Genomic DNA, 15,327 nt, shown 5'->3' with positions numbered 1-15,327 from the left:
TCAACTTAATTTAAATAGATATGGTAATAAAATGAAAAATTCTGCCTTACCAGTAGAGTGTGCTTAAATAGCATGAAAAAGACATTTTCCTATACTTGTACAAGTAATACACTTCTGTTTTGTTTCTTAAAGTAATATATTTCAGTTGGATTTAATGATTAACATAGAGACTCAGCTTCTATTTTTTTTATGAAGAAGTTGCTTAGTTATCATCCCTGCTCATGTCAGAAAAAATATCAGAAGGCAAAGCTAAACTGATTTAAAAGGAAAAAAACTGGCAAGCATAATTTTATCATTCTGCATATGTATACAATAAAAGAAGGAACAAAATGGTTTTGCTACAACCTGCTCTTAAAGCTGGTGGTGTCCTTTAAGTTTGCAAGTCAGTGTACAATGCAAGCACGTGAAACAGCAGAAAAATTTGATGTGCTGGTATAGATTATTAGTAACATGGTTTTTGCTATTACTACTTCTATCCTACAATGTTTAATTATTTTTAATTGAGTTATGAAATAATGTTTAGAAAGACCTCTTTGCAATCTATATAAAGTATGCTTTTACATATAACTGTAATGATCCCGTTTTATTTAAAAGTCAAATGCATTCAAGGTATTTAAACATTTTCTGATGGCATTTTCAAATAATTGCTCAAATAATACTCATTTTTAGCATTCACAAGTTTAGAGTAAAATTTAGCTCATTCTTCAATTCAGATTTGCCTTCTGTATTTATAAAAAGCTGAAATGTCCTGTATTGTTATAGGCTCACAAAGAACATGTAAAGAATTTCTGCTGCTTTTAAGTATGCAAAGGACTGAACATTGCATATTCTATGAAACTTCACTGCACAGCTTGATTTTCACAGCATTCTTCAAGCCATAAAGTCGTGTTCACCAGAAGAACTGAATTTCTCAGTATACATGTGCTCAACAAACAGCTCCAGCACACCCAACTTATGCATGCTCCCATCCTGACCTTTGAAGAACAGCTAGAGTGCCAGGGTTAATTCGATGAATGCCATCAAGAATAACAAGTTTTCCTTCCAGGGCAGCAGTAACAAGTGGTGATGGTCTCCAAGCAGTGTCTCCATTAGGCAGAGTGTACCTTTGCTGCAGCAAATCTCTGGCTGTCATATCCTGTAAGCATCAATTCATGAGAAAAATGCATTTATGCCCTATTCTCTTCATCCGCGAATAAATGCTTTCTCTTTTAAAAACTGCATTTCTCCTTTTCTTGAAATATACCCAAAGTTTATCAGAAATTCTTCAGCTTCTGTTCTAAAAAGCATTAGAAACACACACACACATCCACACATGCACTATGCTAAATAGTCCTTGCAAGTTCTACACTTGCCAATGTGACCTCTTTGAAAACATAATAAAAGTGGGTTTTTTTGGTTTTTTCCTCCCTTGAACATTATGCAAGCATATGACAACTTCTACACAGTTCTTTGTACAGAAGGGGGCAGCAATTTACACCTGGAACAAAGAGGAGGAATTTATTTTGTTTTCACCTGAAAGAACAAAGATTTCCTCATTTATATTGAACACAAACCAGCATGACATTCCACTTCTCAGCAGGAAAATGCAGTGGAAGCATCAGAGAATAACAGACAGTGCAAGAATGAAGCTGGTAACACATAAAATATCAAAAGTACATAGCATACTAAAAAATAATACTTAAGGGATGAATAAAAACCAAAGGCAAAATATAGCACATCCTCCAGCACACATATTTTAGAAGTTCCATTATAACAAGTAAGCAGCAGAGCAACAAAGATGTAACAGCCATTTTATGACCAGGAAGATGAAACTTCTTTCTCAGGCCAGGCTGTGAACACAAATTAACACAAAATCAGATAGGAAAATATTTTCTATTGTAGCTGTAGCTTCTGCATATGCCCTTTGAACATCTATAAACCCTTTGAACTTTAAAGAATAAAAATAGAACAGATTACGTCATGCAGCCTGAATCATTTCCTCTTTCTACATTTCCTTGAAAGCCTTAAAATAACAGGACAAAGCCTGGTTTGTTCACTGCTTCCACATTTGTATAACTTAAAGCCTCACATGCAAATCCACAACACCAGAACATATTTTAATTGTTGCATTTGTGTTTTGTTTTTTTACTGCTGTTTGTTCTTTCCTATCTTATGAATGAATTAGACCGAAACCAGAACACGAAACATTTTTAGCAAAGCCAGAGAAAAACATGGTTTTAGGACTTGCATCAGAAATGTGCATCCAGTAGTTGGTAAATGCTGTCTAACAGAAAGTTTAATTAATTATAATTAATTAGCACACCTTCTGACAAATCACCTCTAAATGAATGAAGCCAGGTACAGTATGAATTGATCAGAAGCCTAGCATGCTATACAGAATGTTAATCAGACCACTTGGGAGCCATGTATCCTGAAGATAAACTCAGAAGAATATTTTGCTGCAAAATATTTTCTGAAATATAAAATGAATGTTTAGATCATAATTAAAATGGTTGAATGATATTCAATTCAGTGATGCATTACAAGGAAGTATCATTTGCTAATACCTGCACAGTTCCTGTAAGGGATATTTTTATGGCTCAGTATCTGTCCAGTGATTAATTGTTTCTATTCATTTACTCTAAGCCAGTTTTAAATACGTGATATTAAAAATATAACATTATGCTATACAGTGTCAAAATACTCTAATACTAAAAGTCTCTCCCTTTGAAGGGAAGGTAATAGAAACAAATTGTCTTTTTTATTGCGCTGTGAAACAAAATGCTTAATTTGTAACAGTCATTGCAACTAATGTGTTCTATATTGCATTGTTTATTTTCTAAAATATCCTGTATACAGGAAAAAAGTTTATGAGAGAAAACAAGCAGGATCATGTCTGTTCCTCTGACTTTAGCAGCTATAGCAACACAGGACTCTGATCTAGATGGTTTTCATAGTTTGCAGTGATAAAATCATGTTCTTGGCATCTGTGAGGTGAAAAATCTATGTTTCCTGCTTTTCATGCCAATTTGGACTCATATTTTGTTAGTATTTCTCAAATAAAAAAAATTGGAAAGAATTTGTAAAGAATAGTTATGAGGTCATGCGAAAAAAAAAGAAAAGGAAATAAAAAGAAAACCTAGAAACAAAAACTTCACAGTACACAAACATCAGTGATGTGCTTGAAATACTTGGGGCTTACTGGGGAAGAAAAGGAACCAGTTGCTGGAAAACTGTTTCATCATCACTTTGAATTTTTATTTTTTCCGTGAAACTCCATGGAGAGAAAATGTTTTACTTAAAACAACCTAATCCAAAAGTTCCCTAACTACAGTCCACAAAGAACTAGGTGGCTGCTGCTTCTCATTTACTGTTGCTTGACTGCATTAAAAGACAACATAGAAACAAACCTTTCCTGATCAGGATGAGTTTTCTTTGTCAGCAATTTGCTCACACAGAATTGCATATAATGAGAAATCTGTGTAATGATGTCAGATTTCACAATAAGACAGGAATTGTTCTCTGATCCATCTGTTAGTATTAAGAGGTGATCTATGAGCTCAGAAGGTTTGGGAACCTTTGCTTTAAGTAAATTTGACTCTCATCTAACAACAAAAAAGCTTTTCAAGGTTGGTTTTTTTCAATATAAAGAGCTATGCTTTTTCACACTATCCAAGCCCTTTTATTAATTTCAGGTGGAAAGAAGGATGAAGCAACTATTAAAACTAAACATTATACATACTTTAAAAAGAAATCTAAGAATTCATTTCTTCACAGAACCTGAATAAAAACATTGCTATTGCTTCAAACCAAGGATAAGCACTCCACTACTTATTTTTGTGCTACAGAAATTAATAGCCTCCAAATAAAAGCCTCCTTAATTTAAGAAATCAGGATAATATCGTGTCACTCAAAAAAAACAGGAAGACACTTTTCTGAACCAAAGTAGAAAAATCTGCTAAATTTATAGTATTGTCAAATTTCTCATAACCTTTTTTGATTAATTATTGTAAAAATTAACATTTGTTCTATCTTTACATTATGCTATTGCTTTGGTATGCAAAACTCCTGATACATTATTGTATTTTATAAAATCAAATGCATACTTTAAATTTATCAGAAGACACATAGCTCAACTACATTCAGTAATTTTTTAATACACTACTTTCTGTGAAAACTTCAGCTATTATGTAAGATATTGTACATAGAAACATCTATACATATAGATACATATGTGGATCTTCCATTGACTTGCCTACATACAGGAATTGAAAGTGAACAAGGAGCTCACGAAAAGCCATTTATTTCCCTTAGCAATTGTGTTTCTCTGTAAGAAACCTCTGCCCTTCCAAACTCATTCAAACCCTGGTGATAAAAAAGTTAAACCCAGTGGGAAATAGAATCATAGAATCATAGAATTGGCTGGGTTGGAAGGGACCTCAGAGATCATCAAGTCCAACCCTTGATCCACTACCACTGCAGTTACCAGACCATGGCACTGAGTGCCACATCCAGTCTCTTTTTAAATATCTCCAGGGATGGAGAATCCACCACTTCCCTGGGCAGCCCATTCCAATGCCTGATCACCCTCTCAGTAAAGAAATTCTTTCTAATGTCCAACCTAAACCTCTCCTGGCACAACTTGAGACCGTGCCCTCTTGTCTTGCTGAGAGTTGCCTGGGAAAAGAGACCAACCCCCCCCTGGCTACCCCCTCCTTTCAGGGAGTTGTAGAGAGTGATGAGGTCTCCCCTGAGCCTCCTCTTCTCCAGGCTGAACAGCCCCAGCTCCCTCAGCCTCTCCTCATAGGATCTGTGCTCGAGTCCCTTCACCAGCCTGGTTGCCCTCCTTTGGACCTGCTCCAGGAACTCGATGTCCTTCCTGAACTGGGGGGCCCAGAAATGGACACAAATAATTGTCTAATTTTGCTGATGAGTTACTAATACTGTATTGTGTGCAATAAAACAAAGACTAGGGTGTGCTTCTCCTTAAGCAAGTCTGTCAAGTTGCAGAAGTTATTTTCCTGGAATGATTTTAAGGATGTTTACAGTGACAAGTGCAATTGGCCATATACAGGCTAGCTGGACACACTCAGTTCTGGCTCAGAAACTGCACACCTACATTAATGTATCACTGTACAGATGGAACAGACTCTGCTGGGAATCCAGCTATGTTGCTGTAAACACAACACTGCACTGATGAGGCTACGTATCTTTGGAACCCACATCTGCTCTCCCCTGGCCACACTGAAGTGTAAGAAAAGGGCAGAAGTCATCAGTCTGACACAGTTTCTGAGTCTGGGCCTCTATCAGCTGAGGCCACATAGGGGGAAGGAAAAGCAGTGGGATCCTATCTGGGGAGGTTCTCAACCATGCAGGAAAACATAAAATAGACTGTCTTTTTTTAATCACCAGTAATATTTCTATTTTTTCTCATTTTTTGGGTGTTTCAAATCTCCAGCCTCATCACCCATTTCTATCATGCCCACACACCATTGCAATTTCTAATCAGCTGCCACTACCATTTCTCTCTTTGGAGGTCTCCCTTTGGAGGTCTCCCTGCTGCCTGGGAAAAATGTAAATAAGCAAAGAGACCAATATATTTAAAAAATTCAAAAAAAGAGACCAATATATTTCTTTAAATCTGATGCTATTGTTCCCCTGCAGCATTGCCAATTATCACTTGCAACTGAAAACCCTGTGATATTTGGTGTATTTTGACTCATTAGGTCATGGGAGGCTTTGACTTCATGTTTTATTTGAGAATGTTTTCATTCCTCAGGGTAATGGAGAAAGCTTTACATGTGTGATCCCTACTGTGAAAAGCTATCAAATTAATCAAATACACTTTTTAATCTTGTAATTTTTCTATTTATGCCATGAGGATAGAGGCATATCAAGATCTAAGACTTACAATTCTTTCCAAACACATTCTGAGACACCACTGGCTGCAGGAGATCACTGTTAGGCATGAAATTTGAAAAAACCTCTAGTGCTCTGACAGAGCCTGAAGTACTGTCCAGATGAAATCAAAGGGAAGAATCCTAAATGCACAGCAGCCCCACTGTGCAATGTTTGCCCTACTCCAAGACCTTCATTCCCTTATTATTATGTATGTTCAACCTTCCCATGAATAGCACCTATGAATAAGGAAGCTAAATTTTTTCATTATATGTATATATTACATTTAAACAACAGCCCTTTTCTTACATGCAACATAGGATGCAACATATTTGAACACAGAACCTTATCTTCTAATCACTATTGCAACAACTGTGATCCTCAGACTAAACACCTATGTAAAAAAAGGCACATAATTTATAATATTGATTAACATTCCAGGTGCCAGACTCAAGAAATAAACAGGTAAGAGGATATTAGGCAACCTTGACTGAAGAACTACATTTAAAGAAAAAAAACCAAAACAAACCAGAAAACAGATAAAGAATACGGAACATGAGAAACAACTTTAAAAAAAATTGGCCCAAAACTTAAAACCCATAAAGTATTCTGAATTCAATAAAGAAACTGCCTTTCATAATAATAAAAAAATAGTGTTGACAATGGAGAATCCCACTATAAGATTAAATAGCACATGGATAAACCAAAAAAAAAGGAAAGACAAAAGGTCTTCCAGAGGCATTCAACATGCATGAATTAGAAGTGGTCACCACTCCAACCTAAAGGCAGGAAACATACAAATGGGAAAAAAAATCTGAAAACACGATGACATGAAAGACAGAAGGAAAAACTACTTCTAGTTACATTTTATTTATATTACCTCTCTTTATAACCACAATGAAGTCAATAAAATTGAAGGAAAGCAGTATCACTGCTAGTTTATATGTAACAAAACTGTACAGTCTCTATTGCTGCACAGTACCCCCTGTGTTTAGGCCTGCAACAAGAAAATGTATTACATGAGCATTCTAATAGAGAGTAAAAAATGCTCTATACAGAAAACTATTATCCTCAAAATCTTTGCTAGCCTTTATTTTTTTTTTAAGCCATATCAGTGATCATTAGTGATTTAAGAAGCTGCAGCTGTACATGAACAAAGCTGCAGCTTTTAAACTCACAGAGAGAGAGAACATATGAGATGTCATTGTATTGTACTTTAGATCATATTTAAAGCATGATCCTCAGCAGATAGTTGACTTACCTGGTACAGCATGATAGGTTCTATGCTGTATCCCAGTGTATCAGCAAACTCCTTAGCAATAACTGTTTTGCCACAGCCCTTAAAAATTAAAAGATAAGAACTAGATTACATTCTAAGGAAAATGGAGAATGAAGGAGAAAAGAAATTTAAATTCTTACTTTTCCTCCAATTAAACACATATCTTTAACCATATGAGATTGCATCATTTCTGCCAAAAGTTGATTATGGCTGGAAGTCCTTATGAAAGTATCTGATTGAGGATGACTTCTTAACAGCCCAGTCCCAGCTGGAACCTATGAGGAGAACAAAAAAACCAAAATGCTAACTATGGCAGTATTTTTAGAAGGCATTCCCCACATGTCAAATGAAAGCAAAAATCCTCCTGTCAGAAAAGTGCTGATTCACATCCCTACAGATCCACCTTTTTCTGACAAATTCCCACTTCCTGCTGTTCCCTTTTTCACTTTGTCATGGTACAAACTCCATGATGACATTCCTCACCAATGTTAAAACTATGTCTCTCTGATTCCCACTAAAACACCCTTGCAGACCCTCTAGACTCTCCAAAGTCAACATTAAGTTCAAATTCTCAGATCAGCATCTGTTTGTTGAATAAGACCTTATTTCACCACCTACCAGGTCATAAACTTAATTGGAAGAAACTCAAACTAATTATATTTGGTGTGATTACTTTTGTTCCATTTTCCCAACGCCCTGTGTCAGAACATTAAGAAGCACTTATTAGATTTTATTTGCAAGGTGGACAAAGACAGACTGTAGTTTTTATTAAAAGGAAAAGGCAGAACCAAGAGCAAGACAAGTACTCTCTGTTATTCTAATCCAATTAAAAATATTAAATATAGAGGCTTTTCTTTCATCCACGCTTTATCATTTTTAAACACAAGAATCTTAAAGGCATCATATGTAGGAAAGTATGAGTTCATCTAGAAATAAATGTTTCGTATTGGTAATCTAATATTTCAGTATCTAAATGCTTTTCTAGTAAGTATCACATACATTACAGTCTCAAAAACCATTAAATGCAAATGAGTTTTAGTATCAAGTGTTTCAAATTCTCAAAGAGATGAAACCAAGTTAATGATACCTAAAAACATACATAGCTTGATGAAATAAAATTTGTACCTGAAATGTCACTTCTTTTTCACCAATCTGGACAGTCACATCAGCATTGAAAGATTTGTTTCCATTTACACTTTCCACTTTTGTAATCCTTTTGGGAAGCAAGTGACTTCCTGAATCTTGAAGCTCAAAACGCTTTAGAATTGGGGGTGGAGGAAATTAATTATTAAATACAGTCTTCTGTTTTTTAAAACTTTGTTTGGAAAAATAGGCAAAAAACATAATTAAGATTAATTGCTTCTGAAGTCCTAAATCTATTTACTTCTACTTTTAGTTCCCATACCTACGTTCACATTCTCCACAGCCCAAATATTTTATATTTATTACCAAAGCAAAAAGATCATAGATCATCTACTCATTCTGACTGTAGTGTGACAGATGAAAAGTGAAAATGTCATATGGTGACTTTGCCAAGTCTTAGCCTGACAGATTGAAATAATAAAAGAAACAGATGATAGCCTTTGGCATGTGTAATAAGAGATCACCCATCTCTGCACATAATTATAACCAATTGCAGATTAAAACATCTGGCTACCAATAAAAATAACCATCAAACACTGTGCTTATTTAGTTCCACAGACTTTTCATACAAAGAAAACTGAGGGCAACCTGTACAAATTAAGCTTTCAGTATGTTCTGGGCATATCAGGAATGAGAAATGGGCCATTTGTCTCCCCAGTCCTCTTTTGAGCACTATACAGTCTATTTTGTGCTGCATATAGAAAGCACAAAAACAGGATTAAAAAATCCTCTAAAAGGTCTATTTTGGTGAGGAATTCATATCAGGGGGGTTAGGCACAAAAAAAGCCACTAACTGAAATTACTGAACTCAAAGAGCCATTTAATTCAACAGTGTGAAAAACAGTAAACAAGAGAAGAAAGCATTAAACAGAAGTCATTAATGTAAAATAATTCTTAAGTATGTAGCTTGATTATTACCAGGATTCACAGCACTGCCTAATAAAGTTTAGAAAGAAAACTGAGATTCATTCATACGAACACTTTGGTTCTCCATCACTTTGTGTATTTTCGTTCTGGAACAAGAGCCTACAAAAATTTCATATTTAAATCTGAATTTAAGGAATGCTCCAACTATGATTCTGTGAAATCAGCTACAGATGTTCTCACTGTTATGTTTGTAAGTAAATTGTAATATTTTTACTAAGTTAATGGCATTTTGGATAAGGCCAAAGCTGCTCAGCCACAAAACTGCAAACTGCTTGTACATATGACTCCATTAACCATGTAAATAGCTACTTTCAAGTTAATTTACCACTTATATAAAGGATGTTTTTCTGTAGTCTTGAACTAAGGTCTAACTATTCTACAGAATATAAAGGTTTCATCTTTCATTACAAGCAAACTTCTAGCTTATGAATGTTTGGAGTTATTTTAAATACATTAGTACCAGCAAAAATATACCCATTTAGTATACCTAAGATTTCTTTTTTTTTTTTTTTTTTACAGAAGAAGAAAAAGTACCATTTGTCTGAACAACTACTGCCATAATCCATAGCTCCCTGGAATTACAATATATATGTCCAATACTTACTTTTAATGCATCTGTGACTGCAGTTCTGCCTTCCTTTCCAAGGAAAACATTATAGGGGTAAAGGCGGTCAATGACATGCTGGACTGACATCATAGGGAAGGAATCCTAATCCAAATTTTAAAATAAAAATTGAAAAATGATCAGCTCATTCTATCATGACCCAATAATGTGAAAAGCCTATAAAATGCTAAACTTAAAAGACCACATTCAATCAAATGTCAAAACAGGCATTTCTCAGGTGCAATTCGTTATAACATGAATCTCTACATCAGGTTAAAAGAACTGTGTCCTAAAAATTACTTTCTTTCCTGTGTCTACATGGAAGCTACAGTGACTGGCTCAGAAAACTAAGTATATTTAAAATTAGTAGAGACAAAGCCTACCGCAGGTACCCAAGTTTCACAGTACTAAAGAATATTTACGTCAAGAAATCTGCATTACAATAATTATCTACTCACTGACAATGATTTTTAGTAATGAATTTTGCCTCTATTACATTATACAGATTCTACCTAACAAATCAATTCCCATAGATTTCTGAACAATTTGAGCAAGACAGGTTTGTTTTGAAACAAGTTACTATACATGCTTGCACTTTCTACAAAAACATGAAAAAAGCTTTTCCTTTTCTTACTGTCTCCTTATTGACTGTAAGTACCAACTTTTGTTAGCTGCTGCCTGAATAAGAGAAAGATTTGAGTATTTTGCTGCAGTAATAGAGAAAGAAGTGTATTTATGAATATTCAATAAATATAAGCATAAAGCCTTTCATGGTGGAAAAGCGTTTAAAAAACCCTAAAGCATTTTTGATGGTTTTTTTCAAAAATTTTGCAGCTTCTGAGGATTGAGACTACTGACAAGCAGTCAGTGGACTGGCACTTCACTGAAGTGAGTGAAAAGTAAATAATGTAATTCAAATAAACCCAGCTGATTTTTGGTTATACACTTGGATTTATACAGGCATCCAACCAAAAGAAGAGCTGCTTATAAATGAAATCAGGAGATGCATGTCTTATGAAATGCAAAATTCAATTCATAGTTCTAATCAGTAATGCTATTTATAATGTTCTATATTAAAAAAGATCATTAGAAATAAACCATTTACGGTACTGTAGGAAATGTACTACTTAAAGGATCAAGAAGTCCTTATTGCATTTTAAAAGTCCTCTGTCATGTATAAAGATGCAATATAAAATTTTCCCAAATTATCTCAAATTAATAGTAGTAATTGCAACAGCACATATGAAATTAGCCTCTTCAGAACAGCATCCTATGAAAAAAATCTTCCTTTCAGAAGGCAGGAGTTTTCAACCTAAGAAATAAATTTTTGGACTGCTTGAATCCATGACAGAAGTTAAGGACCTGGTCATTACAAACTATTTCCTCCACACTTTTAAATGGTTAAATCAACCAAGCTAGAAGAGGATGGCAGTGACCCAGTACATGAAGGAAAAATGCTGTAGCTAGAATCCCTGAGAACAGTCAGCTTAGAAAACAAAGTGATTAAAACTAATTCTAAAAGAAACATTCTCTCTTCTACCTAAAAAAAGGCACTGTCATACAATGATAACACTTCACATTCTCTAATGTAAAATAAAATGCTTCTTTCATTTCATAGTTTAGATAATAACTTGGGGCTCATTTTCTTTCCATTACTCTGAAAGCCATCTGGAATTCATTTTAAAATAATTTTTCACCACAGGGCTCAAAGACTAAGAAGTTACAATTTATTTAAAATTCAACATGCATTTGTTTCCTAAGGCCCTCCAAATACCATTTAATTTCTCCAAACTTGGATTTTAATAACTTATTAACATCTGTTATAGTATCCCAAATTCAGAAAAAATTACTTCTCAAAATATCAAACACAACTGAGGGGACTGAGCACCACAGTAACACCAGTAATTGGTATGTTTTAATGTATATAATCCAATAAAATAAACAAAAGTAATCTTCCACTGAGCAGTACCAGAGGTAAAATTATTGCACACAACAGAGAATTATCCTAAGAGACCTTTCTACAGACACCTGCACCCTGGAAAAGTGTTGAGAAGCTATCCCACTATTTTACCTTCCAGGATTGACAGTATCTTCCTGCATACAAGAGTACCAAACCCTCTCTCTTCATAGAGGCTCTTCAGGAGAGGCACCTTCAACTTCCTACCATGTAATTATAAAGCCCAAGGAGCAAAAGCCTGCCAGTGAAGGCAAAAAGACTGCCACAGTTTTAGTCCTGGCTTGCCTGACCTGCTACTTGGAACTCAGCAAGTGTACAGAAGTTGTATTTCCCTAAGGACTGTAGCTGACAGAATGTACTTTTTTGTATCTTCAATTATGCACAACCAGCATCTTCAGGTAACCCTCTATGTCTGTGTCCATTTTAAATCCACCAGCCAGCCTAAAGACCTAATGAAGGCTTCATCTGGTACAAATTGTCTTCTACATTCACTTTTGAATAGCTGTTCTGGGTCCTTTTAGGTGTCACTGGAGAGTAAAAGGTGTCTTTGTAAGGCAATCAATCTGATTTACATGCATGCCATTTAATCAGAAGGACTCTTAATTGGTGATTCCTATTTCACCCCACTGACTGCCTTGGTATCATCAGGTAAACTGTAGATGTCCCTGAAGTCAGGTAAGATGATCCAGCAGAATAAAAGCCACCACTTTGAATACTAAGGTGCATTTAATCTCATTACAAACCTTGTGTCATGCCATACTTTGCCCTTTAGTATTTTGGTTTAAGTATTATCCCGAGATATCTAACTGGTGCTTTTCTCCTTCAAACCATCCTTAGTTTTTTTGGGTTTATTTTTTAAACGTTCGTGTTTTAAATGTTCTTTTTCTAACAACATGAATAATCCAGATCGAATTTTGAGAAATTTTAAACCCATACAGTTTCACAGCACATGTGTATGCACATACCAAAATCTGAACTGCAGCTGATAAGCTGTCTAAAGGAAAATCTGGAAGTCCCAATGTAGAAGATTCTTGAGAGCACAGAGTTGTAGCAAAAGACAGGAGCTGAGAAATTCTGCATAGGAAAAAGAAATCACATCGTTTTATACATGCTCTCTATATTTAAAATGCTGAAGCCTAAAAAGTTAAATACAGTATGAGATGCTGAAACTATTTCCAAGCACAAATAAGTAAGGTGTGATTTAAGTTATAAAGCATTAAGGATTCATTATATGAAGGCTGCATACGAAAAGCTGTGTGAGCACACACCCACACATATTAAAGAACTTCAGTTCTGGTTTCTATGCAGTGATAGAAGACACAAAAATAGCACAAAATCCTGAAAGGACAGTTTTTCTTCATTTGTTCCATTTTTTTTTTTTTAATTATGAAAAATTACCTCTCTGTGGAAACGTTTGATCCAATTGAATATAATAGCTGAAGATGGTCCTGAAAATAGAACGTAAAATCAGAGTAAATTAATTTTGGGATCATACTGTAGGTCACAGCTCATGTTATATGAGGCACTTTCTACTTTTCCCTCTGATTTAGACATAAGGACTCTAGTAGATCCTTGACACAGAGTTATTTCTATTTTTTAAAAAGGAGAAAAAGAAGAAAGGTTATAAAATCTTTCTTTTAGGGTAATATTGTTCTATGAAAATTATTTTTCTGCTGAAGCATCTTTTGACAATTCTAAGCCTGCTCTTGAGGAAATTATTAGGAATCAGGATGAAAACTAATCTTCAAGATGTATTTATTATTCAAGGATCCTTTTCAGAAGCAAGACAAGTATAATGTAAAAATATTAGGTCTACTCAGTACACATAAGCCAATTCTTCTGCCAGGACACTCACCTTAAAAGGCAGATGATAAACATCTCTAGCTTGAAACCGAGAGCGAAGGGGTGGATCCAAAGGGTTACCAGAGTACTTGGGTACTGGCAGGCCCAGTGCTATCACTCGAAAATCTTCACTGACCCGAACAATTTTCCATGCATCTAACTCTGATTTTGTATGATCCTAAATGAATTAAAATAAAGCAACAAGAAGGAAAAAAACCCCAACACTTTACATCATTAAAAACTGATGATGATTAAGCTGCAGATGGACTAATAGCCCTTGGCCTTTCACCTAAATGGAGCAATGTTCTCACCTTTCATTCAGAGGAGTCACAAAGCATTGGACTAGTCAAATTTGTGAGCAGTTTTTGCAAAATGAACATAGATAGAATGTTTGATATGTGCAGCTTTCAGGCCTGTAGCAATCTGATCAAAGACCTTACAGATAGTCAAAGTTGAAAGGCATCAAAGAACAGAAAATAAATAGAGCATAAAACCGAATTTATGCTGAAACATTAGAAGTGGGTTACCAGGAGGAAGTTTTTTCTTCTTTTTCCCCCTTAAAACTGTAACGGATATTAAAATCTGTATTTTAAAAATGTCATTTAAAAATGTCATTTAAAAATTACAGTTTAATATAAGCAATAATACAGCAGGACATTAAATGCTGCATTTCACTTGTTGTCACATAAAGATTCATTGCGTGCAAAACATGAATTTTTAGTCTTCCCACATCACAGTTCAGCCTTCCTTGAAACCATAAACAAGCACATTTCCTGCACACCTACATGTACAGTAATTATTCACACAGGAGAAAGGAAAATTAACATTAGCTTACATAATACAATATTCCCCAAACAACAAAACAATATTAAATTTACTGTGATAGCAAGAGGTTTATTTAATTCATATACTATTAGCAGTATGACTGAGGCATTAATTTTGAAACATTTTGTAATCAGTTAAGTGTTTAAAAGGAAAAAATAAAAAAAGGAAAACTCTTCACCTAACTGCAACCAAGTCCTACATTTGAATTCTCATTTTTATTCCATAATACCATTATATTTTAAAAGCTTACTTTTAAAATACAATAATAACGCTTTCAAAAATTGTACGACTAATTAATATTTATCAAAATGTTTTTGGAAAGGCATTGATCAGAAGAATTGTAACCACAGAAGAAGAGCATAGGAAATAATTATATATTTTCAGAAATTCACAACAGGACTTCAGTATAACTGGCAACTTTATACAGTCAGGCTCAGTGACAGGCAGCTTATTGCAGATTTCCTTCCTGTGCCTCACGGGTCTGCATTATATACCTAATTAGTTAGCTACAACAGATACACACATGAGTGAGCAGGGGTCAGACTCCTACAGGAAACTGACAGGTATGTGATTGGAAACTCCAGTCCTACTGGAAACTGAGGAAATTTAATGAGGTCACCCAAAAGCCTGAAAAGTATTCACTCAATTTTAAGCAGTAGGATTCAAAGTTGGCAAAAAAGAAAATGGCTAAAGTAGACACTACAATTTTCTACAAAAAGAAAATTCTCTAACCATTTCCTATACTTCAGATTAGCTGTTTACATATACATGTAAATCAAATGCAAGACACCATTGATTAATATAGTGTCACTCATCTTGATTTCATTTATTTTTGTATGTGAACATTTTAAAAGCTTAGCAACAAGGCTATTG

General features: G+C 34.7%; 1 protein-coding gene across 2 annotated transcripts in view; it reads right to left on the bottom strand.

The window, feature by feature from the left end:
• The window catches only part of VWA8 (von Willebrand factor A domain containing 8), a 178,854-nt gene that overhangs the window by 126,917 nt on the left and 36,610 nt on the right, over nucleotides 1-15,327 (bottom strand). For both annotated transcript variants that reach the window (XM_071740230.1, XM_071740222.1), the window contains exons 6-13: nucleotides 13,643-13,807; nucleotides 13,186-13,235; nucleotides 12,753-12,861; nucleotides 9,831-9,935; nucleotides 8,282-8,413; nucleotides 7,297-7,431; nucleotides 7,139-7,216; nucleotides 975-1,135 (exon numbers count right to left, since the gene is read on the bottom strand). In XM_071740230.1, the coding sequence (XP_071596331.1) occupies nucleotides 975-1,135; nucleotides 7,139-7,216; nucleotides 7,297-7,431; nucleotides 8,282-8,413; nucleotides 9,831-9,935; nucleotides 12,753-12,861; nucleotides 13,186-13,235; nucleotides 13,643-13,807 (935 nt within the window). The remainder of the gene's footprint in view (nucleotides 1-974; nucleotides 1,136-7,138; nucleotides 7,217-7,296; nucleotides 7,432-8,281; nucleotides 8,414-9,830; nucleotides 9,936-12,752; nucleotides 12,862-13,185; nucleotides 13,236-13,642; nucleotides 13,808-15,327) is intronic.

Source organism: Heliangelus exortis, chromosome 1 (assembly GCF_036169615.1).
Source record: "Heliangelus exortis chromosome 1, bHelExo1.hap1, whole genome shotgun sequence".
Taxonomy (NCBI): Eukaryota; Metazoa; Chordata; class Aves; order Apodiformes; family Trochilidae; genus Heliangelus; species Heliangelus exortis.
Note: the sequence above shows the minus strand (reverse complement) of the source record. Positions and strands in the feature narration are given on the sequence as shown.